This window comes from Puma concolor, chromosome B2 (assembly GCF_028749965.1).
Source record: "Puma concolor isolate L17-30 chromosome B2, mPumCon1.1.hap2, whole genome shotgun sequence".
Taxonomy (NCBI): Eukaryota; Metazoa; Chordata; class Mammalia; order Carnivora; family Felidae; genus Puma; species Puma concolor.
Window position 1 is genome coordinate 115,139,411 of NC_141671.1, and position 24,028 is coordinate 115,163,438.

The 24,028-nt window shown below is 40.7% G+C and overlaps 1 protein-coding gene and 1 long non-coding RNA gene across 4 annotated transcripts in view; one reads left to right on the plus strand and one right to left on the minus strand.

The window, feature by feature from the left end:
• LOC147581190 (uncharacterized) overlaps positions 1-9,280 on the minus strand; it is a 242,483-nt gene extending 233,203 nt beyond the window's left edge. Inside the window, exon 1 of one of the 2 annotated variants that reach the window (XR_015251522.1) lies at positions 8,789-9,227. This is a non-coding gene — a long non-coding RNA (uncharacterized LOC147581190). Of the gene's footprint in view, positions 1-8,788 lie in introns of both variants that reach the window. The other variant, XR_015251523.1, reaches the window with a different exon arrangement.
• Positions 9,281-9,456: 176 nt separating this feature from the next.
• Positions 9,457-21,318, plus strand: HEY2 (hes related family bHLH transcription factor with YRPW motif 2). Of its 2 annotated transcripts, none has more exons than XM_086707759.1 (5): positions 9,457-9,723; positions 11,649-11,727; positions 11,862-11,945; positions 14,203-14,284; positions 18,697-21,318. In XM_086707759.1, exons 1-5 carry the CDS (start codon positions 9,641-9,643, stop codon positions 19,380-19,382), a joined length of 1,014 nt encoding a protein of 337 aa, XP_086563885.1. In that variant the 5' UTR covers positions 9,457-9,640; the 3' UTR covers positions 19,383-21,318. The 2 variants fall into 2 exon arrangements, with proteins under 2 accessions (XP_086563885.1, XP_086563886.1); XM_086707760.1 differs by lacking the exon at positions 9,457-9,723 and adding an exon at positions 9,936-10,077.
• The last annotated feature ends 2,710 nt before the right edge of the window (positions 21,319-24,028 follow it).

Genomic DNA, 24,028 nt, shown 5'->3' on the forward strand with positions numbered 1-24,028 from the left:
AGTGGGTAGAGCACTGGCCCAGTTTTGGATTTCCTGCGTCAAACCTGACTCTACCACTTAATACTCATAAAACCTTGGGCAGTTATTTAACCTCACTGGGTTTGATTTCTCACCAGTAAAATAAAGATAATGATTGTCCTACCTCAAGGAGTTCTGGTAAGGATTTAATAAATGAATCCACGTAGTGCTTTGTTAGCTAACTGGCACAAAGCAAGCCCTTGATAAATGGCAGCTATTCCAACCATTAATGTATTTTCTGGATAGGAAGTCCCCCCCGCAAATCGCATGTTACACTGCTGTTGAATTCCTCAAAGAGCTCACTAGATGATTGATCAATGGATTGGAGATGGATGTAAAGTAATATCTGATGGCAAATCTCAGCACAGCAAGTTTTGCGCTCTGATTCAATAAGGGCCCCACCTTGTTAACCTTTATTCACTAAAAGGAGCTTTGTTTTATTCTTACCTGTAATACAGCGACTAAAAGAAAATCACTATTTTAAGGCTGTCTTGCATTTCCTTCTTAAACATTATTGTTGTTTACTGATTGAATATTCAATATTTAGATGCAAGTTTCTTTTATTTTGACAAGGCCTTTCAGGGAAGAATGTAACAATACAAGTCTAAAAACAGTTAAAGGACACCTCAATTGTAATATCCTTAAATATTTATGGTAGCCTGTAGAAAAGTAACTGTATCCTATTTTTCTCTTTCAGAAGGAAAGTAGCAGGAAGGAATCAGGGCTCAATCTTTCACTGCAAGTATTTAATCTGTATAAATCTGAGTTAGCTAGCAGTGTTCATGTGCCATAGGTTACTCTGAAGTCATTGAAGCTGAAAATCTCACGTTTAGAAAATTCTCTTAATCCTTAAGAGTATAACCCTATGCTTATTTTAATAATGACATGGCAGATTTTAAAACAAATCTGTAAATATTGATGTGTAAGTCACAGCATAATTCCGTAAATTCTCCACAAAATAGACAGTGAACATGTTCTTTCATCTAAATTGGGTCATTTTAAATAAACCCAAGTAACCTATAGAAAAACTATGAGTTTCCTGAAGGCCAAGTTAACAGTCGTGACAATGCTCATCCAGTGGCATAAAGACTTATGCAGAGAAACAATGAATATCAAAAATTCCACTTAGAAGGACAAATTTTCCTGGAATTTTTCTTCTACTACAATGTTTTTGATTCAAATTAGTGATGACAACTAAAACAAGGAAGAAACTTGATTGGATCAATCTAATGAATTACAGATCTGAACATGTCATTTCTCTTAACCTCCAGTAACTCTCAAATGACTTCAAGACACCCAGCTTGGCAGGCAAGCTTTTCCATGGTTTGGATACAACCTAATTCATTTCCCCAACACAACTCTCTCCCTTCTACCCACCTTTCCTCCATATCCTACACTCCAGCTAAGGATCACCTCTTTTCCTAAGATTCACCTGCTTCTTCAGCTTCCGTGTATCTTTGCAAATGCTGATCCCTCCCCAAGAAAGTGTATTTAAGATTGTAGCTATTCCAGACATCCTTCAAAACTTTGCTCAAATGCCACTTTTTCTCTTATTCCCATGATTGTACCAAGGGATAGATAAGGGATTAGACAATCCTCCTCCTCATGTTTGACAGCAATACAAAGACATCCCAATAAACATAATCTCTAAATGAAAATCGTGCTTATTATATAAGTGGAAATTGAAGACCAATATCCTTGGGTCACCCCCACCCTTCCAACATCATTGCTTCCCTCTAATTCTACCCCAAAATTTTGGAACTACCACTCATGAAATCTCCCTTTAAAAATGAATTTTCATTGGGGTGCCTGTGTGACTCAGCTGGTTAAGTTTTCAACCCTGGCTTTTGGCTCAGATCATGATCCCATGATCTCACAGTTCTGAAATTAAGCCTGAGTGGGGCTAACATCAGGGAACCTGCTTGGTATATTCTTTCTCTCCCCCTCTGTCTCTCTCTGCCCCTCTCCTGCTCCTGTGAATGCTCTCTCTCTCCTTCTCTCTCAAAATAAATAAATAAATAAATAAATAAATAAATAAATAAATAAATAAATAAACAAACTGTAAAAAAAGAAAAAAGGAAAAGAAAAATGAATTTTTTGCTTTATGTCCATAGCATGCAGTTTTTCTTTTACTTTGGCCTTAAATAAATCCCATCTTGTGTAACAGTTCTTTGTGTTTAGACTCCTATATTATTTCTCCTGCTATTTCCTGAGAGTGGAAATTAAGTCTTATTCACCAGGTATTACCCACACTGCTTAACAGGGAGTACTGCTCAAAGTAGGTATTCAGTACATCAGTGGCCTGGAAATGAGAACGAATTTAAGACAGGCACAGTCTGAAAAATCAGGCAGGATTAATGAGTGAGTCTTATTACTTTCAAGTATACGAACTAACAATTCTGTCAGTGATCTCTGTTCACAATCTCTTTGGTTTCATTTTTAGATAATTCCCCCGCCCCCACAGTTCTGTTTACTTAGCCCCCACTCTGATGTTCCCAACATATTAGTTCTCAAACTACATTTTTGAATGAGAACAGTATTTCACTGCAAAAATCAAAGTATGGACATTCTTTTCCCAATTCATACAAACACATTAAATCATCGTTGGATTTTTTTCAATTTTAAATTTTGTTCACACCTTTGTTTTCACAACTAGAATCATGCAAACAAATATAGTCAGTTTATCAATATTTCATGGGTTCACACAAGCAGAGCATGATTTCTCAGGTGTTTCACCTGAACACCAGAAAAAAATCACTCTCCCAACCTTTTAATATAACAATCTTATTCCCCTTGCACCAAGAGCTTCAAAATACAAAAGTCTGCTTTTCTAAGAGACTTAGAATATACACAAAAAAAATACACAATAGACAAAAGACAAGGTATTTCAGTATCTAAAATAAAATAAAATAAACTTGAATACAATGATTGCAATTTTCAGAAATAAAGAAAATAAACTTACAAAATTTGTAAATTGGTTTACAAATGGTGGTTTAATTATACAATGCTGCACTTTCCTGACTTGAATATCTGCTCTATGCCAGATATTACCATAGCCTTTTATTTACTAACAATCAAGTCATGTCCATTTAAAAACTTTTAATTACTTTGTGCTTTTTATATCAATCTGCATATAGACACTCCTATCTACTTGTAGTTAGGTATACGTGTTAAGTACCCATAAACAACGTTTGTATGGGTCTTCTATTTCCTATTCATATTTTGACCTATTTTCAGACATTATGAATGTTCCTGTTGAGACCATTCTAGCAAAATCTTGATAGCGAGCGCTGACAAGTAAATCCTACAACGCTGTGAGTTTTGATTCATGCATGATCAATGAAGCCCTCGAATTCTCAGATTAAAAGTGCTATGGAAACACCTTTCTTACATATTCAAGATGCACCTTTCTTACATAGTCAAGGCACAGTACACAGCCTCTCTGCATGCTGCAGCTGAGCATGATTGCTCTCTACCAAGCACCGTGACATTTTGTTTCCAAACAGGTTGTGTTGCACCAATGAATGCTAAAGTCCTAAAAGAACTGTTATTTTCTTTAAAGTATTCACTTCCTAGAAATGGAATGAGCTATTACTTGAAACCAAAATCTATCTCTAAAAACTATATCTCCAATTCTTACATTACTACATTGAATTATTTTGAAAGCTAAAGGCAGAAATTTTTTTTTAAACTTCTGTGCTTTGCCTTTCAACCAGTAGATACCCAGAATTACTTAAATTCTGGGTAACCAGAATCTGCTAAAACCAATACAGCCCTGTCTTGGGGGGAAAAAAAACTTGTTATTTTTCTATGTTTCTCATAAAGTATGCACTTCAATAGGTTTGCAAAGCATGAAGGTCCAAAAATAACCTGTTATTTTTTTTTCCACAGAAAATCTAAAATTAGCAAGTTCTTATTTCCAACCTAGGAGAGTTCTCCTCTCCATAAAGTCATCTATCAATTTTTAAATAAGCAGATAAGGGCATAAATATGCACACATCTAATAAAATGTTCCAATAAAAATGTTAAGAAAATATAGGTGTTAATTTGCATTCTAGTGGGAAATAATTTTACTCTTATATTTTTCCACAGAAATTGATATTTCAGAAACGTGTAGAGTTTCTTTCTTTCACTTTCATCAAATAATGCCAACCAACCAGATCCACGAATCTTTGATATATTTTTTTTTTCTAAAACTGAAAGCAGAAACTTTACTGTGGAGAATCCAGATTTTTGAAACTCTTTGAGGCACAGGTCCTATTAATGGCAATTATTTACTCTTGAGAGCTTAGTAGATGGCTTATTGGGCTATTAGTAGATAAACTATTGTCTTCATTTTTTGCATAATATGAATGTTATTGTTCATTTTATAATTAATATAATACTTGGAAGAGAATTTTAGACAAAGTATAATTGTTTTAAATAAAATTTCTTAAGTCTGTGAACACAGCAATCATGTAGTTCTTTTAGAATTCAGCTGCTGGATAAAGTTTTTCTTTGTTGAAAAACAGATGTGCTTCCTCTTTTCTGGTTACAAGAATTAGAAAACACTATGTTTCTCTTTCTGACTTGGCTGCCAGGAAGCTCTGGGCTAAACTAAGGTCCCATTAACAGTAAATGCTTTCCTGGTGTTTAAATTCATGGTTGTTTATTTCTAGTTACTTATGCCAATGTATTTAAATTCTATATATATGGAAAGAAGTAGGGAGTTCGTTGGTTTCAAAAAGGATTTCATTTCAAACCATTTATTGTACACCCAGTACGTGTCAGGCCATACTCTAGAGGATGGGCATGCAGTTAGTTAAAAGGTTTCTTCCATGAGAGAAGTGAATATATCCTTACTAACTCTATCCTTAAAGAGGAAAAAAATATCTCGCAGTCAAACCAACTTCAAGAAAACAGAAATTTAAAAGAATTTCCTTGAAAGAAAAGCCTGCCCAACATCAATTTAGCCCTCACAAAGAAGAAGTTGATAAGAGTGGGTGAAGTTATCTTTCGACTGTTGCTTACAGGGATATGGAAAACTAGTTACCTAATTATACAACCTTCTCCTCAAGGGTCTAGCAATAAAACCAGCCTCTATTCCTGGGCATGTTCTAAGAACTAATAACACCATTCCTGAAATAAAAGCTTTTAAATAAATTGCCTGTTAATAACAAATCAATTTAAACATTCTAACTTCTAAGAAAGGGGGCTTTGGGTATAAGATTTCCTACCTCAGAGTTTTTGATGTAACAAATAAGTAAGTAGCACCACTTGGGACAAGCCAAGAAATATGATGTACTTTATGTGGCTAGGCAAAAATAATTGTTAGCTAGTAAAGCATTTCCCTTTTATCAATGACTTCAAGGTTGGTGGGCCTAAATTGGCACTTGCTTTCAGCTTTGTTTTACTTTAGTGCCTTCCTAACATGTGTTCTGTCTTACATGACCCTCGGTTGGCCTGCCTTCTGCCAGCCTGATGTTGAGAAAGGTATTAAAATTTACAAGGATCTTGCCCTTGGCCTCCACTCTCAGGGGGCAGCCTTTTCACACACTTTAAAGCATTGCCAGCTCACAATAGCCCTGTAGTCAGGGAGGGCAGCCCAACAAAGCTGCCCACAGATGCACGTGCTGGTCACCTGCCCCAGCAATTGCAAATAGACTACCACTTCTCAGCAACCTGTTTATCTTCCCCTTGCAAGAGAAAGCTGTGTAAATAATTATAATACATATTTCAGATAGGGCAAAAAATTAGACTGCTCAATTTGAACTCTGTGCACTTAGGTTTCTCAGACTAACATAAAAGTCTTTACATAACAGAACTGCCTGCAATCTCACTGAGAACTAAATTAAACATTTTTTTAAATGGTGCCATGCCTTGGTGACTTAAGAGAAGCCAAACATTGGAATGGCAGATACTTTTTAAGCAATTGTAAGGAGCACCTCAAAGGATTCAAAGAAGTCACAAATAGCAAAACATGTGACAAGTGATTTTGAAACATTAGAGTGCTCTAATGAACAAAAAAGCAGACCAAGAAGATTTTTTTTTTAATTCCCAGGTTCCTTTCCAAAATACTGCCAGGAGAATTTCAGAATTACAGCAAAGCAATCACTTCATTAATTTGTGCAAGAAAACTCAAATGTTGTGGGACAAGATAAAACTAGGTCAATACCACCAAACTTATTAATACAAGTACAAAAATTGTAATTTAACCAGCTGTAAAATTAAATGGGTGGGAGAAGAACTGGGGAAGGGGATCAGGGCCATTGAATCTGAGGTTTCCAGATCTTGGCTTTCGATATCTCACTCTCATGTCTTTAAGTGAGCGAAATCACATAAGCACAAAACATGAGCTAGATGACCAATTTCGGGAAGACGGCAGATTCTCCCCTCCTCCATTCCCTTTAGATCCGTCGCTCTGGGCTTTCTCTCCTAATGGCATTTCGTTTCTAGGAAAGTCCTTCATATCTTTGGGTCTCATTATCTCATTGTACAAATCTCTGAAAAGGAAAGAACCGCGGTTTGCTCTGCAATCGGACAGCTTTTCTTCTGCCCCGGCTCTTAGTAAGCCTTCAACCAACTTTCGCTGAAAAGCATGTAGCGGAGGGGCGTTGAGGCTTGAAATCCCGCCGCTCTCTCATTCTCTTTTCTTTCTCTCCGCACTGGCCACCCCTCCAGCCCCCTCCAGCCCCCGACAATCCACAACCGTTCCTAAGCAAACTGGGGCGTTTTAAAGAGTTTCCTCCTTCTGTTTCCTCCTCTGACCTGAGAGTCACTTTCAGTGGAAGACAGATCAGGCAAGACGCCTAACCAGGAGATAGTCAAATAGGATACTTGAGGGAAATAAAAGACCTGATTGAAAAATCCCATGCTTCCTAATTACTATTAAGTATTTTGCATATAAGTGAGCATATAATGCTTATGACAGTGTTAAAAACACCGAGGTCTTTTGTCTTAAGCATTCTTGTTTATTTAAAAGACTTATACAGCGCTTACCATGTGCCAGCGGTTTTCCAAAAGGTTTTAATATATGACTCTCTTTGTAAAAAAAAATAATAACAATAATCGACATTAAGTCCGCGTGTGCTTTTCCGCGCTGTATTTTTCTTTATAACACGTTAGAACAGTTAAGTCTTCAAAGGCAAATATGGAAAAACTATATATAAGTAGTTGCTACTTTATTGCAAGCAAACCATTTTCCTCTTTGCAATTTTTCACAATTATAGTAATCAAATGCACTAATAGAGTGAGAATGAACTCTATTTTTTTTCAGTGACAATCTCAGGTTTTGCCTCTGGCGTTTAGAAGCGCGGGATTACTTGCTCTCGTGGCAAACGTTAATTGCACCTGTAGGCATTTGTTTTTAGAAAGACGTGCAGCCCTCTCTGAAAGTTGTGAAGGTTGAGTTCGCGCCAGGCCTGCTGCTAGCGCGTTCACCTGTGGCCTGAGCGGACAGGTCATTGGCACATCCTCCTTGGATGCGGGGCGGACAACACGCGCGTCGGGCTCAGCCCCGCACGCCTGCGGGGATCTGGAGCTGAGTGGCGTAGGGGAGGTCCGAGAGCCCGAGGGATGCGGGCCCGCTCAGCTGCGTTCGGCGTGCCCAGCTACTCAGCCACTGCAGACCAGCACAGGCCCAGAGACCCGCGCGGATTGGGCTCCCGCCCTGAGGCCGACGGCCGAATTGGGCGGGGGGGAGTCATCGCCCCCCACCCCCGCGTCCCGGGCGTCCTGAGCTGACCTGGTCCAGCCCACCAGGGCCCGCTCGGCCCCCGCCGACTGTGTGCTTTGCCTGGGGTTAAGTTTCAGAAGTCAGGATGAAACGTTTTGGATTTCTGTTCACACGGTTATTGCAGGCACCGCGGTGGGGACCGCACAAAAGAAACGAGGGCGTGTGGGGAAGGGGTTTTGTGTTTTAATGAGGGCTTAACACGCTGGCTGCACGTCCTTCCCGCTCTCCCCCGCCCAACCCCCGCCCGGGCCCAGTCTTTTCCCGTCTCATCCTTTCCTCTCCTCCTCCCCGCCCCGCGCCGGTCTTGTGTGGGGACAGAATGGAGTGTCAAAGGGACGCCCTAATCAGATCCCTAGAAAATCAGGAATCCGTCCGTGGCGGAGGGTTGTGATGAATGACAGACGCCCCTTTCTCAGAGCCGTTTCTCCACTAAGCACGGAGCTGTCCCGGAGCAAGGAGCCTCCGGCTCGCCCGCGACCAACCCGCCGCCCGCCTCCCGGTACCGCGGCGCCGGGGCGGGCGAGCCGACGCCGCCTCTCGCTCTGGGTCTGCCCAGCTCCTAACCCTCGCCGAGGCACGTCGGCGTAGCCTCTCCAAGCCCCGCAACACAGGGGAAGAGCCGCTTAAAAACATGTTTTCCAAACACTTCTGTCGTTTTTACAACCCACGTTGTCTAATGCACTGAACACAGGACACGAATTCGTCCTTTAGAAAACAAACTGATTTTCCAAGCGCGGTTTTTTCACGTTCGGGATTCTAATGAACTCTGCCGCTGCGACGGCACACACCAAGGGGAGCGGAGAACTGCCATCATCCGGATAATCCAAGCCCGAAAACCTCGAAGTTGAAAAACTACTAAAAGTGTGTCCTGAAATAACCTGCACCATTGCTCTAGTCTTTCCCGCCGCCGGAGGAGACACAACTCCGGCTCACGGTCTACTCAGCGGAGTCTACTACCCAAGGCCCCGGTGGCCAAATGGAAATAGCTGATGTAGAGCAAAGCGAACGTCACATGGTAGCCGACCTCAGACCCTCCGACAGCCAGCGGTTAAGTACCTGGTCGGGGAAACTCACGTCCTTATCTGTCCACAGCCCAGAGGCCGCGGAAGCAGCCTCGGGAGTTGCCAGGGAGAAAAGCAACTTTCATTTAAGGTTTTCTAAAACCCCAGAGGGCAAATGTGACCGTCAGGGTCAGCCAGTCAGCAGTTTTGGTCCAGACGAGGGACGGCCGAGTGGGGCGGTTCGGTTAAGCCACGGCGCCTCCCAACGTCACTACACGCTCGCTCACACTCAGCCACGCGCTTGGAGTTATTCTTTAAACACAAGACAGAAACTTCACCGTCAGACTGTGGGGGGGGGGGTGTGAGGAGGAGGGCCGAAACCCGAGGTCCGGAGCCCGCCCCTCAGCGGCCTTCTCTCGCCGCGCTCGCGCCCACGTCCGCGTGCTGCCCTAGCGGGAGCTATCAACCTCACGCTCAGGCTCGCCGCTGCCTCTCCCGCCCGCGCGCAGCTCCCGGACCCCAGGTGCGCGGCCGCGTTCCCACGCCTCTGCAGAAGCCTCCGCCGCGAGCATTGGCGAGCGCGGCCCCGCCCCTCCGCCCCAACCAATCGCGGGCCACGCCGACCCCGAGGAGGCGGAACGCGGCGGGGCAGCCGGGGCCTGCGCGCCGGAGGCGGGCGAGGTGGCCCCGCCCGCGCGGAGGGGCGTGGCCGGCGCCGGTTCTTGCGGCCGAGCTCGGCTGCGGCGTGGGAAAGAGCCGCGAGGAGCCGACCGCGCCGCCGCGGGAGCCGCGCCTGCCCGGGCCCAGAGAGGGAGGGAGGAAGGGAGGAGGCAGGCAAGGAGGGCGCTGCGCCCCGCTCGGCGTCGGTGGCTCGGGCTGGGCTGTGCCCAGCGCCGTCTTCGCCGCGATGAAGCGCCCTTGCGAGGAGACGACCTCCGAGAGCGACATGGACGAGACCATCGACGTGGGGAGCGAGAACAATTACTCGGGGTGAGCGCGGGCTCGACGGGAACTGCCCGGAGCCCGAGGCGTCGGGGAGCTTTGTGCGCGAGCGGCTCCTTGGAAATCCCAAGGCTCCTCTCCGCGGAGTCCTAACATAGCGGGGAAAGTTTTGCCCGGGAAATTTTGAGCGGTGGGCGCTCACGGAGCGTGCGTTGGGGTGGGGCGGGGGATGTCGGCTTTCACACCAGGGGTGGGGCGGAGAGGAAAGGGGACGCGACTGAAAGACTGCGCAGGAGTTGGCGAGGGAGGGTCCCAGGCTGTCAGCTTTAGGCAAGCGGACCGGCTGGCGACGGGCGACGCCCCCGCCTCTGAAACTGTGGAAGCACTTTAAGGATGGGCCAGGTGAAAAGCAAAACAGATTGAATTTTTTTTTTTTTAATTTTTCAAGAGCCTAAAATGATGACTTGCCTTTTGGAGACATTAAAGTAGTTTGCGATGTTAAGGCTAAGGAGGTTAAGCTTTCCGTTGGCCGTGTGTGAGTGGGTTTACGGGAGAGTGACGGATCGTTTCGGGCGTAGATCATCTCTTCAACTGCTTGCTGTTAAGTCTGGAAAAGATCGGAGTCGTGATCACAGAAGCCAGACCTCCACTTTCCAGTGACAGAGGGAGATTACCGAGGCATTTTAGTGCCAAGGCGGGTCAAATGATAATTGCTTCTAATTGGCATCCCCACAAGCTCCTTAATTATTTATCTGCAGCTGTCACTCAAAGAGCAAAATTCTTCCTACCTTTGGAATACTGGTTTTCTTTCCACATCGTTATTCTCGTAAGCACAAGCCAAAGCGTGAAATCAGCAACAGCAAAGATATTTACAGGAAGCGTTTGCAAAGTATCTTTTAATTATTTTTAAAGCGTGTGTCGTCTTAAAAAAATGAGATCTGAAAAACAGAAGAAGCCTTGTGAAAGATGAAACCAGTTGAGATGGGGTGGGACTGAGGGAGACAGTTAATTCAGAAATAAGATCCAGAAGTGAGAAGGTGAGGTAATAAGAACCTGGTGTGTGCAACATTTCTAAAATGAAAGAGCAAATAACAGGAACCTGGAGAATTCGAGAACATAAAGAAGCATAGTATCCACGAATTATGAAGAGAAACATGCACAAACTAGAAAGCATCATAAAAGTTATAAGTGATAATTGATTGAACTTTCAGTATAAAATACCTTTTCATTAGTAAACTCAAGATTGATTGCAGCCCCTATAGAGATTTAAGCTTAGCTTGAAGACGGGGGGATACTCACCTACAGTTTCATTTTCAAACTAAAACATTTACCTAGTAGTTGATGTAATTTTAATTTCCCTGTCAGTGCCGTATTTAATTTGGAGCATTCTTTTGGAAGATTGGTATACAAAACATTACATTTTTTTTTCTGTTGTGAGATATGTCTAATTGAAGTTTTGAGATAGTAAGATGACTTCTGTTTATTTTGAAGATTGCATCTAGGGACAACAGTTTGACAGGTGATGACCTTATATCTGGTTGATAGTGGTGCTAAACATGGCTTTTATTTTAAAATTGCTTTGCTTTGTTTAGTGGGTCTGACGAGGAGGGTGCAAGAAGGATGCTATTAGAGATTAGCTGATTTTCAAGAAACATTTTTGAATGGCACCAGGAAGTACTAATTTCTAACTTCTCATTCTGTCTGCCTGTAGTTTTTTCACTGCAAGACTTAAAAGTTGAGGGATGTTTTTGCCAATGGATTTGGTGTCTGGATTACTTGTTAAAAAAAAAAAGGCATGGAAAGAGATATAAGGGCTGAAAACAAAGTATGTGAAGAGAAAAGTAAGAATTAAGAATAAAATAATATAGACCTGAGCTGTGCAGTCACTCAATATTTAATGGGTGCTATGAAGTACCCAGAAAAAACCATTGTTATGTTAATGCAGCACCTGATGTACTGTTCCTGTTTCACAGGCAAAGTACTAGCTCTGTGATTAGATCGAATTCCCCAACAACAACATCTCAGATTATGGCAAGAAAGAAAAGGAGAGGGGTATGTGATTTTTTTTTTCTTTTTAGTTCATGTGATTCAGACTAATGTATAACAGTGGTGTTCTTCCATTAAGAGTAATTTTATCATTTGTGTATTCATAAATTTTTGTTGTTGTTTTGCTTTCTTTGGGATAGATAATAGAGAAAAGGCGTCGAGATCGGATAAATAACAGTTTATCGGAGTTGAGACGACTGGTGCCAACTGCTTTTGAGAAACAAGTAAGCAACCCTCACCCCTGACCACCCCACCAAAAGACTCAGAAAATCTGATTCTCTCATCTGGGAATGTGGGTTCTTGTTAAAGCTCATTAAAATAATGGTGTATGTGCCCTGATCTGGCACAGAGCAGCTATTTCAATAAAATGCTTTGTTGTGGCAAAACTATTAAAAACATAATCCATCATGAAGTTGAAAAACATTTCCATTCTTCAGCTTATTTTCCCTTAAGGGTAACAGTGTTCATGCTTTCTCTGTTCTTTCTATGAAGACCAGTAGTGGTTTTGTTCAAAACCCAGCTGTATGTCGTACTCTTTAAATACACATACACACACACACACACACATCACAAAATTTCACTTTTTTGTAAACTGCTAAAAAAAAGAAGCTCTTTTTATTTTAAAAATAATAAAAGTCCAGGAAGTAACATTTCTAGCTCTAGTTCCTGAATGGTAATACTAATAAAATTTATTTACCAAATCACTTGGTTTCATTTTTAATCCCTAGATTAATAGAGTGGTGTTCTATTTGGGGCATCTCTTTGGAAGTTTGATAAAAATAAAACTAGCCAACAATTCCCTCTTTCAGAATTCAAGTATTCCTTTACTAAAAAAAAAAAAAAAATTTTTTTTTTTTTTTGGCATACTTAGAAAAGGAGGAAGCCAATGTTTAAATCTTCCTTTGTTTTCTTGGAAAAGTTTTATATCTCTTGCCACAATGGCTAATGGCACAGATTTCTAAGAGCATCTTTCAAAGAATATGGCATCATACACTGTTGAAAATACTTTCAATTTAATTCAAATAGCATATAAGACAGCAGTTGTTTGTTTATGTCATTTTGTTGTTTACTTCATGAACTACAAACATTATACAGCAAGCCCTACAAAAGCCCTTGGCAATTATCCAGAAACTGCAATTTTGTTTTTACTTTCACTGAAACTCCTGTACATCTTGATGGGAAAAGTGAATATTGACAAAAGTGCAAGATGTAACAGGCTCTTGATTATACATTTGTGAGAGGAAAAAAAAGATACCTATATGCTGAAACCGACCTTGGTAAGCTAAATGTAACGTGGAAATTGTAGTTTTGATTAGTAACATTTTCAATGACAATAGGCTGAAAATGAAAACATCAGTAATCACTGTTTTCACTTTGGGTACTGAAATGTCTGCAGTTATTTGGTGAGTATTTTTCCCATCAGTTTGTTAGATTTTTTTTTTTCTTAAATGTCGACTTAAACCTTAAAAGCTAACCTCAGTTGTTTGGCAGTTAGTTACCATAAACACAGGCTTTCCCATTTGCCAGGCTTGGCTACCAACCCTGGCGAGCTGGCCCTGTTACGGTGTGATTAGAAGAGTGTTCTTTCTAGCAGTTTCAATGACTCTGGCACTCTCACCATGTACAGGGTGCTGATAATTTTCACAAAAAAGTAGAGCATAGGAACTTGAAGAAAACTTCAGTTTCCTTTTGAGAAAGACACATTGATTTAATTATTTAGTTTTTCCAGGAAATTAGAAGCTACCCAGAGTCCTCTGAGGCAGTTCAAGGTGGCACATTTGTATTTTGGTTGGTTTCTAGAGGTTGCCTTATTTTGAAAAGTAGAACGTATAAATATATTCCCAAGGCATTTTATTAAGAACTGTTCTAAAGGGTTCAAATAATTTTTAAGCATTTCTGATGCTTACTAGGTAGGAGTAAATTATGCTTTCTTGTTTATGAACTTGGAATTCACAGTGACACCTGCTGGTAATTTTTGGAAAAAAAAAAAACCAAAAAACCTTAAGTCTTCCCTTTTTTGATTTTGGTTCTCCTTACCAGGGGTGTATCTTAAAGGCTTACTAGGATTTTTTATTTTTGAAAAATCTAATTTTCTAAGATCCTATTTCCTTAACCTTCAGAGTTGGATTCAGCTGATCTAGACTGTTGAATGTCCCCCAATATAGGGTAGAGATTAGATACAGGATTTGACATTTTTGCAGTGTAATAGTTTTAGTGGAGTGATCTTTGGAGTATAGTTTAATCATATGATTAAAAAATTATTTCTTATGCCTTTTAGTCTTTAAATGATAAATTGGCAAATATCTGTCATTAGGTATGACATAATAATTATTGTTTGCATGTAAAGCTTGCAAAGAATTCAGATTTTTCTATGAAAAAAATTTAGACTTTTCTAGTGAGAAGAAAAATTGAAACTCCAGTGTAAAATGTTCCAAGTCAGTTTCCATAGGGCTTATAAGACTTCATGATTTGTTTATGCAGGGATCTGCAAAGTTAGAGAAAGCCGAAATACTGCAAATGACAGTAGATCATTTAAAGATGCTTCAGGCAACTGGGGGTAAAGGTAAGTAGGTGACTTCATTTTTACCCCCTTTCCGTCTTTCTCTTTTCATTCCCCTCCCCTAAGATTATAGGAAAGTCATAGTTGAACAGTTCTTTAACAAGCTGAGATAGGAGGTCCCAGATTAAAGCTGTAGAAATCAATGCTAATGGCAGGATTGAACTCGTGGGAAAGAACTTCTGGAACAAAAGAAGCACTTGACCCTGGGCTTGTGTTTGCTTTCATAATACTGTGGGAGTAAAGCTTCATTCACAGCAGCCTGGTCAGAGATTTGTTTGGGACCTCAGAAGCACATGCTGGAATCTGTACAGAAAGACAAAACAAACACACAAACATCCAAACATAAACAGGAGGTTAAAGGCAATCTTTTTCTCTTCTTCTTTCCCTTCCCCCAGACTCCTCCATTAGATCAAGACTGGGACTCAATACAGTACAACTATTTCAAAGGAATTGACTTAAGAATTATTTTCATTGTTTTCAGCTTTTGGTTGGTCTTGGGTTTGGACCAGACAGAACATTTGAAGTGTAGGTAGTAATTCTCTGGACTGGAAACTACTAATGGAGCAGTCATTCCTGCAGAGAGCAAACAGGAATAGGTGCCCCTGGCCCAGTGCCCTGGAGAGATATCTTCTGTACTAGAATCATCCAGAGGTCGGGGATGGACCCTCATGTTATATTGAAAATAGACGAGATCCTGAAAGCTGTAATAATTTATTCACATTTTATTATCCTTCTTCTCACATGTTACTGAGACTTGATTTTGCCATTTTGTATTGTTTTTAGCCTTCAAGCAAGCCTTTGCTATTCACCTTAACCAAGAGTGTTTTTGTTACTCAGTACATTTGACAACTGGGTTGGGAGAGGGTACCACCAGGGGCTAAGTGCTTCCCTCCATCCTGGAGGCTTCTCTGCTCAGCATTAGCTTTTTATCACATAGTATCACAGTTTGCCCTAGATCAGAGCAGAGGCAAAGCATTGGAGGGAAGTAGCTATTTACCAATTGGTATAGAAGTACTTCAGTACTTAACTCCAGTATAGCCATACTGCTGAAGCCCTTTATTTATTTTTTAATTTTTTTAAATATTTATTTTTGAGAGAGAGACAGAATGTGAGTAGGTTACGGGCAGAGAGAGAGGGAGACACAGAAGCAGAAGCAGGCTCCAGGCTCTGAGCTGTCAGCACAGAGCCTGATGCGGGGCTCGAACTCACAAGCTGTGAGATCATGACCTGAGCCGAAGTCAGATGCTCAACCGACTGAGCCACCCAGGCGCCCCTGAAGCCCTTTAGAACATCAGCCCTGGGGGTGCCTGGATGACTCAGTTGGTTAAGTGTCCAACTCTTGGTTTTGGCTTGGGTCCTGATCTCACAGTACATGGGTTCAAGCCCCACATTGGGCTCCTCACTGATGGTGTGGAAGCTGCCTGGGATTCTCTCTCTCCCTCTCTTTCTGCCCCTCCCCTGTTTGTTCGTTTGTTCTCTCTCTCTCTCTCTCTCTCTCTCTCTCTCTCAAAATAAGTGAACTTAAAAAACAAAACATCAGCACTGGCCTTCACAATCTTTTAGGTGGGAAGTAAACACTTTAAAGAGAAGCCCACCTTCTCTAGAAACCATCCTGAATGGGTATACAATTGTGATTTCTAATCATTAAAATGTAACCCTCAGAATAGGATGTAAAAGTTCTTACATAATAGAGGAGAACTGGATGAAATCGTAGAAGCCAGTGATCCAGCCCAACTTGGCTGCTGCTTGACCTTTAACCCAAGGCAGAAGTGCTCTGCAGTACTGTGAGGCCTACACTAGCACTCTGATCTCTAAAGCACCTCCAGCCCCATGATTTTGTCTCTGCACCTGCTACCTCAGATGTAGAAGACTGGTTGAGTTAGTGATGGTGTAGGAACAGCTTTTTGATTGCTCTGCCTCCCTTGGTGTTGTTCACCATAAGGCCAAAAATTCTTATCAGGGTTTCAAATATTTGGCATGAGCTATACTTCTAAAGAGTAATATTATTCTTATGCCTTATTATAAAAACTAAGTTCCATTCTTGGTTGCTATTCTTGGCTACCTGAACAGTCCTAAAATTCATCCCAGAATAGTTTATGAACAGACATTTCCAAGCAAGCTCCACACAAGTCGCCTGACTGCCAAGTCATTAGAGAGGTCATCCCATAGGAGAAAATGTGGGCCTTAAACAGGAGGGGCGGGCAATGTGATCTCACATCATCAAAGACTCACAACTGCTGTAGGGGCCTCCCAGTGGTGAAGGGCATAGACTCTGCAGTTGGGTTGCCTGGTTTCAAATCCTTGATCTGCCATATATTAGCTCTGTGACCCTAGGTAAACTACTCACCCTCGCTGAGCCCGTTTTCTCATCTGCAAAATGACAGCCATAGTGTCTACCTCACAAGGTTGTTGTGAGTTTATTCACTTAAAGCCGCATAACAGCGATGGCATGAAAGAAGTGGTGTGGAATGGCCCCGTGTGCTTGTATTATTGGCCCAATATCTATTCCCAGGAGACAGCTGTTTGTCGCCATTTCCCTCTGCATTCAGCAACATAATAGGAATTACACAATTGATACTCCTTAATATGCAACAGAGAACTCAGCCACGTATAACAACATACAGCTGGCAAACCACAACTTTCGATCACCTTGTACCCGCTCATGAAAATTCTTGGAAGCTCCTGGGGCTCCAATTATGTTGTTCCATTCTTTATAGTCTATCTTGGTATTGAGGTAGCTTCTAGAGAGAATTTAGAGAGGAACCTAAATTTCTAGATCCCTCTGCATTTCTGGACTCTGACTTCTGTTGATTTCCTCCCTCCTTACCTCATGAAAATTAGAAGCCTGCAATGCCCTGCAATGAACCCTGAGGGTCCTCATGTGAAATCTGTCCACGGAGGCGTCGTCTTCAGGAAGAGCTTTCCCTCTTAATCCCAGGGACTTTGTTGCTAACTAAGCTGAAGTTCTGGGATGCTAACTATTTTTGTTGCTGATCTCCCACATTTCATGATATTCTCTTATATCTGCTTTGTGCTGTTATTTTTACTGTTTTCATGGTGTATTTTTTGCCTCAGATGTGTTTTTGGGACTTCCAAATTTCTGTTGATATTCTAACTTTATTTAGGACTGTGAATATTGTGAATACTATTTTCCAAATGCTTTGATTACAGAATAAGATGGTTTAATTTTTAGTGGATGATAAATGAAACAGGTAATACTTTGATCTACAGAAACATGAAAAAGATAATATAAATGCCTTTGACGAAAATAACTTTGTGGTATTTCTCATTTAGATATACCCATATCCCAAAACTGAGTAAATTTTTAATTTGAAAATAGCTAAAAAAAAAAAAAAGTTACAAATGAGAAAGAATCTGAAAAAAGATGCATCTGTACATATTAGAGGTCACCCATTCAAAGTGGTGACATTTCCCCAATTGTCTGATTACTTTCTATCCTAAATTGGCACTATTAATAAAAATACTTTATTATTTTCTGTCCAGTGTATTATCAGTGGATTAAAAGGGATTCTTCTAAATGTGACCCAGCTCCAGCCATTTTTACAGTAGTGACCTTCGATGTGGGCTGTGCATGCATACACACTGAAAAATTAATGCACATCTTTTTCCTGGGTAGATGCCAGGAAAATGTAAGCTAACCACTGAAGGAAATATATATTTAAATTTAAGAAAAGCAAAGAGGTATAGTAATCTCATATCAGTAAAGCAGCCTGATATTGCATGATAGAAAAGTAAGATCTTCAAATTAGTAACCAAGATTTTTAAAAAGTCATTTTGTTTTCATCAAATCTTTTTGTTACAAACTAACGACAAGATGTTTTCACTTTGAAAAAAAAAAAAAACACTGAGTCAAAAAGCATTGTTGAGTTTATTAAGAGATTCTAGCATATTTTTAAAGAAGGTCTTCAAGCTGCTAAGATACATTTCATATCTCTGTGACAAATGCCAAGAGTGAGGATGTTTCAGATAAACCCTTTAATCTCCACCTCATGTGACAGAGACAAAGAGACTGAAACTCGGTACTTCCGTGCAAAAGTTTACGAGGGAATTTCACTATCCCACCGTACAAAAGGAGAGACATCCCCTCCTGGTTTTTTATGGAAGTGTTTGAAACACGGATGTTCTTAATTTTTTTCCCCACCGTAGTATTTGGTTGCAAGAACAACTGTAGTATATAGCATTGCCAGCCTTGTCACACATGTGAATTGCAAAGTGTACTTTCTTCTGCAGAAGTTACAACCATAAATAACTGGCAACATTTTCAGAAAGGGTCGTCATCCCGCTTGAATCTTCTGCAGCGCCGAGAGGAGCACAGTTGGTGTTTACTCACAGTAATTGTGCCGTTTTCTCTCACTCCCTGCCCTGGCCCCCACTTCACTCAAACCCCCTTCTAGGCTACTTTGACGCACATGCTCTTGCCATGGACTTCATGAGCATTGGATTCCGGGAGTGCTTAACGGAGGTGGCCAGGTATCTGAGCTCCGTGGAGGGTCTGGACTCCTCGGATCCCCTGCGGGTACGACTGGTCTCTCATCTCAGCACGTGCGCCTCGCAGCGGGAGGCTGCGGCCATGACGTCCTCACTGGCCCACCACCATCACCCCCTGCACCCGCACCACTGGGCGGCGGCCTTCCACCATCTCCCCGCTGCCCTGCTCCAACCCAACGGACTCCACGCCTCCGAGTCAACGCCTTGTCGCCTCTCCACGGCTTCAGAAGTGCCTCCTGCCCACGGCTCCGCCCTGCTCACGGCCACATTTGCCCACGCCGATTCTGCCCTTCGGATGCCGTCAACGGGCAGCGTTGCCCCCTGCGTGCCACCTCTGTCCACCTCTCTCTTGTCCCTCTCGGCCACTGTCCACGCAGCCGCTGCAGCAGCCACCGCAGCGGCGCACAGCTTCCCTCTGTCCTTCGCGGGGGCCTTCCCCATGCTCCCCCCGAACGCAGCTGCAGCAGTGGCAGCCGCCACCGCCATCAGCCCGCCCCTAACGGTGTCAGCCACCTCCAGCCCTCAGCAGACAAGCGGCGGAACAAACAGTAAACCTTACCGACCCTGGGGGACAGAAGTGGGAGCTTTTTAAGTTTGCATTGAACTTTTTGCAATAGTAACTGAATGTCCTTCATTTCAGAGTAAGCTTAAACCTCTGCACCCTGAAAGTAGCCATACAGATGTCTACAGATCCACAAAGGAACAATAAAGCTATTTGAGACACAAACCTCACAAGTGGAAATGTGGTATTATCTTTTCTCTCTTGTTTTGTTTAAGGCAGCTTGGTAACTGACATCAGCAACTTTTGAAAACTTCACACTTGTTTTCATTTAGAAGTTTCCTGGGAAATATATGGACTGTACCATCCAGGAGTGCATCAGTATGTCTGAACTGGGGAAGAAAAAAAAAAAAAAGCCCTGACTGGATTCTCTTGAAACTAAATGGAAAAAAAATATTTGTGTTTCATAAGTGCCTGAGCTAGTAAAGTTTTCTTGTGAACAGATTAACATTGCACAAGTAAAGAAGATCATATAGGTTAGGTTAAGACAGGAAAGGGACAGAAGTCTTGTATTAGGCTGCAGACATTTTAATAAAATGCCAGCGAAGAGTACTCTGTTGAAACCAAGAGGTTTTTGTTGGCCAAAAGGATTGCTGAAAATAATTTTCAAGTTGAAAGACCTAGTTTTATCTTAGTTTTCTTTCTTTGTACAGACTTGCCTGCCAAATGGTGACATTTAGCAATGCATTGGTATAAGCAATTATTCCATCAGTGCTCAGATTAACAGCCATTTCTGCCCTGCCTGCAAGCCCCCAGGCACTTTTTTTTTTCCCATGGCTCAAAATTTGGTGCTTCTTTATGTAAAACCATACATAGAGTGCACCTAGAAGCACTTGCCTACCATGTGCCCCCCAGAAGCTATTTGATTCATGCCAACTTGAAAACTCTCCAGTGTGTAAAGGTTTAGGTTAATTTATTGTTTCATTTGGACTGTTTTTACGTATTTATCCTCTTCATTTTGTCCTGATAATGTGTAATACCTATTCTTGTCGCCCTTTGGGAAAAGCTGCATTTCTGGAGGTGACGAGACAGGGAGAGAACATTGGGAAGAGAAAAGCCACGATTTTTAAATGCTCTTTGTCAAGCTCATGATTGCATTTGATCCCAAATCAAGATGAATGTATGCAGTGGGATGTACATAAATTATTTTTTGTTCATGCCTAGACTAGTGCTGCATAACGGTGTTTTTTTTTTTTATTTTTAATGACAAAATAATCTCTTAATACATTGAAATTGAGCACGTGAGATTTTATGTTTGAAAGGTAAAGACACAGCATGTATTATACGCACTTCACTTCTCTGCTGTGTGGAGAAAGCAATAAACATGAGAATGTTAAACATTATACAAAATTACACTTTTAAATATTTGTTTTAAAATTATTGTACCTAGTCTTTTTTGCATTACTTTGTAACCTTTTTCTATGCAAAAGTCTAAGTATCACTAATTAAATGAAGTCCTTTTTTTGACTATTTCTATGTGGATGAGTTGCTTTGCAGAATGGAAAGTTGACATGAATTTCAAGCAAGGCCTTCCTTCACTAACAATTTAAGCCGTGGCTTTTCTTTTTCTCTTTCAGAGTCATTTAATATAATTCACAGCTTGCCTGAAAATAGTGTTTATCTGAGCTTGTATATCAATTCAGCATAGGCGGGTTTGACATTATTTGGAGACAGGAAGTGATCAGTTTCCTCTGCCTTTTATTCTTAACCATGGTTCTTAGAAAAGTGCAAATACAAGAGCTCCAAATAATAGTACATTGAACCTGGGATAATAAGCTAGAATGTGTCATACATCTTGTAACTCAAAAACATTTGTAGAGGGTTTTTAAAACATCACCTGTATATGTGATAAGCATATACATGCTTCCTGATGAGAAATCCTCTGTACCTACCTCAATGAAACTTTCTTTTGATGCTATAGAAATTGTGCACATATCCCTCCTTCTTCAATAAAGCCTAGAAGAGATTATTTTAGTTCCTGAAGCTATTGGGCCAAACGTAAGAAAAGAATTTTTTAAAAAAGAATGTTTTTATTCATGTCAGTTATGCTATTAAGGGGGAAAGTGTGAGGTTTCTTACATTATTTTAATTTTGAAAAATTAAGTATATAGTTTTTCTAATTTCTGTCTGTATGTGGGTAAAATATGAGCAAAACCAGATCACTTTGTTCCTCCTGTCTATAAGTTCTGTGATCATTGCATCTTCTATTAGCTCTGATGGAGTTAAGTAACAAATAAGGAAATGGATTTAGTAGTATTTGAAGTTTGCTTTTGAGTCATGACTTGTGGACAATAGGCATAGAAGTAATTCTTATTTTAAGATCTAGCAGCTGATTCTGTGCCTGTTGTAATGTCAGCATTCAAAGAATTTCTTTTCCTTTTTTGGAATGTAAACCATTTTAGAGATCAGGAATTTTTATTTTTAATTTGGATTAAATAGTTTAAGATAAATCCACTTTCTTCCTCCTTTCCTCCCTTTCTCGTCCTTTTTGGTTTTTCCTTACCTTTTTTTCCTTCCCTGTTACATATGGGCTGTTATTTTTCCAATTAATTGATTAAAATATTTGCAAAACAACTTGCGACATAGTTGCTAAGGGGTGTCATAGTTCCTAAAGGTGATTGTTGTCTATAATTTTGGTCATTTGAAGTTAATTGGTCCTTGATAAATGTTTCACATCATTAGCTATTGACATCACATTTTGCTGTGTTAAAAAACAAAATTCAACTAAGTACATTTAAAGATCAAATTGGCTTTATTTAACCACTCATGAAATGGGCAGAATCCCATCTAGCAAATAGAAAGGAGCTCCAAGAAGGTGTACAAAATGAAAGGCTTTTATAGGCAGAAGGGGGCTGCAAAAGGAAGTTTCTAACAAAGAGTGAATTGTTTCAGGCAAGGTCACCTTCCTTTGGGGAAAGGGTGGGGGTCTGTCATGCAGATGGCCTCACTGGTACTGATTGGTTAATTCCAGATTGACTGGTTAAAGGTCACTGCAGTTTGGTTAGATATTAAGTCTTGGTTGCCTATGTGGGTCTCGCACAAGTGACTCCATTTTGAGCCTGATGTTTCTTTTTCACAACTGTGTCCCATCTCTGATACAATGTTCTGTGAAAGTGGTGTTCTGCCTTTAAGTGTGGTAGCTTTCATGTTTGCTCACAAAACAGAAAAAAAAAATAATAATAATTTTTATGGCCCAGGAGGAAAATAACTTTTAAAGTTTGATTTATTAGTGGCTTTTAATTATGTAAAAGTTAATCCCAAAATTAATTCAAGGGATTTTTCATAGGATAAAAGGAAAATGGTGACATTATTAGAAATTTGGTTTTCCCCAAATGTTAAAAGCTGTATGTATGCCCAATGTCAGAAAACGATTAAAGAAAACAATTTAAGTGATACAAACTTTATTTAACACTTCATGAGGCAGTCTCCTTTTGGAGAACTGCAAAATGGGGCAAAAGGAAGATTTTATAGGATAAAGAATAAAGAACAGGGAAGAGAAAAATGGAAAATATCTGATTGGCAGGGTTACATAATCAACCTTGTTTAGGGTGAGAAGGCCCAGAGTTGGCTTGGCATTGGGGGATTGACTATCTGGATATACCACATCTCTAGTCAAGTGGAACATTTATAGGGACTCAAAAGTTATCTGAAGGCCCATCTGCTCATGTAGCACTTGGGTAGGAGTAGCTCCGTTTTGGGCCTAGAAATATAGTTCAACAGTAATTAAAACACACTTTTGTATTTCCCATCAGTGAGCCAGAAGGTATTTATTGAATAACTACTGTGTACCAAGCACTGTCTGTACATGTTAAGTTTCGAATGACATGTGGTAGCACATGCTAATGTGATTCTATAGCCTGACAATTATAGGTGTGACTGTCACTCTAGCTATTCACAAGGACCCTCAAAATAAGGAAGTGCCATGAGAGTGAGACAAGAGGTTTCTGAGAACTAGTTGGAGAGGATTTTTGGTCTCATTGGGATATTGTACTATTACAAACATGATAATTCATCATAATTTGAATAAATCTGAGGGACTTTTAAAGTAATGTCCAAACATTATGACAGGCAGGGATACTCACCACTATACTAACGAGGAGGACGTTTTGTTCAAACATTAAAAAAGGCCAAATGTTAACTAGATTGATGGCTCTAATGACCCACATGTACATATGATATGTATCATAAATCTTAAGTCTTTTGGGTTATCTTCTTTTTATAATCAACTTGTTCCTTTTCCAATCATTACATCATTAGGTCACATCACAAAGCAATTTCCATAAGTAAGACCATCAATTGCAAGAGACAGTGTTGGTTTAAGATCAGGTGTTTTTTTTTTTTTGTTTGTTTTGTTTTGTTTTCTTAAGTTTACTTATTTTGAGAGCGAAAAAGTAGGAGTGGGACAGAGGCAGAGAGAGAGGGAGGGAGAGAATCCTAAGCAGGCTCTGTGCTAAAACTGAGATCAGTGCTCAATCTCACTAACCGTGAGATCATGGCCTGAACCAAAATGAAGAGTCAGATGCTTACCCAACCAAGGCACCCCTAAGATCAGTTTTTAAGGAAAAGAATCACCACAACAGAACTTTATCCATTGATCATAAGACCTCCCAATTTCTAGAGTGTTAAAAAGAAAAAAAAAAAAGGTACATCTTGGATTTGAGGCAATACTACAGTATAAT

Bases quoted from the DNA above. Each gene is read 5' to 3' on its own strand.
- HEY2 (XM_086707759.1), top strand. From the start codon at position 9,641: ATGAAGCGCCCTTGCGAGGAGACGACCTCCGAGAGCGACATGGACGAG. The intron at 11,728-11,861 runs GTATGTGATTTT...TCTTTGGGATAG, and splicing joins CAAGAAAGAAAAGGAGAGGG to ATAATAGAGAAAAGGCGTCG. The intron at 11,946-14,202 runs GTAAGCAACCCT...TTGTTTATGCAG, and splicing joins CAACTGCTTTTGAGAAACAA to GGATCTGCAAAGTTAGAGAA.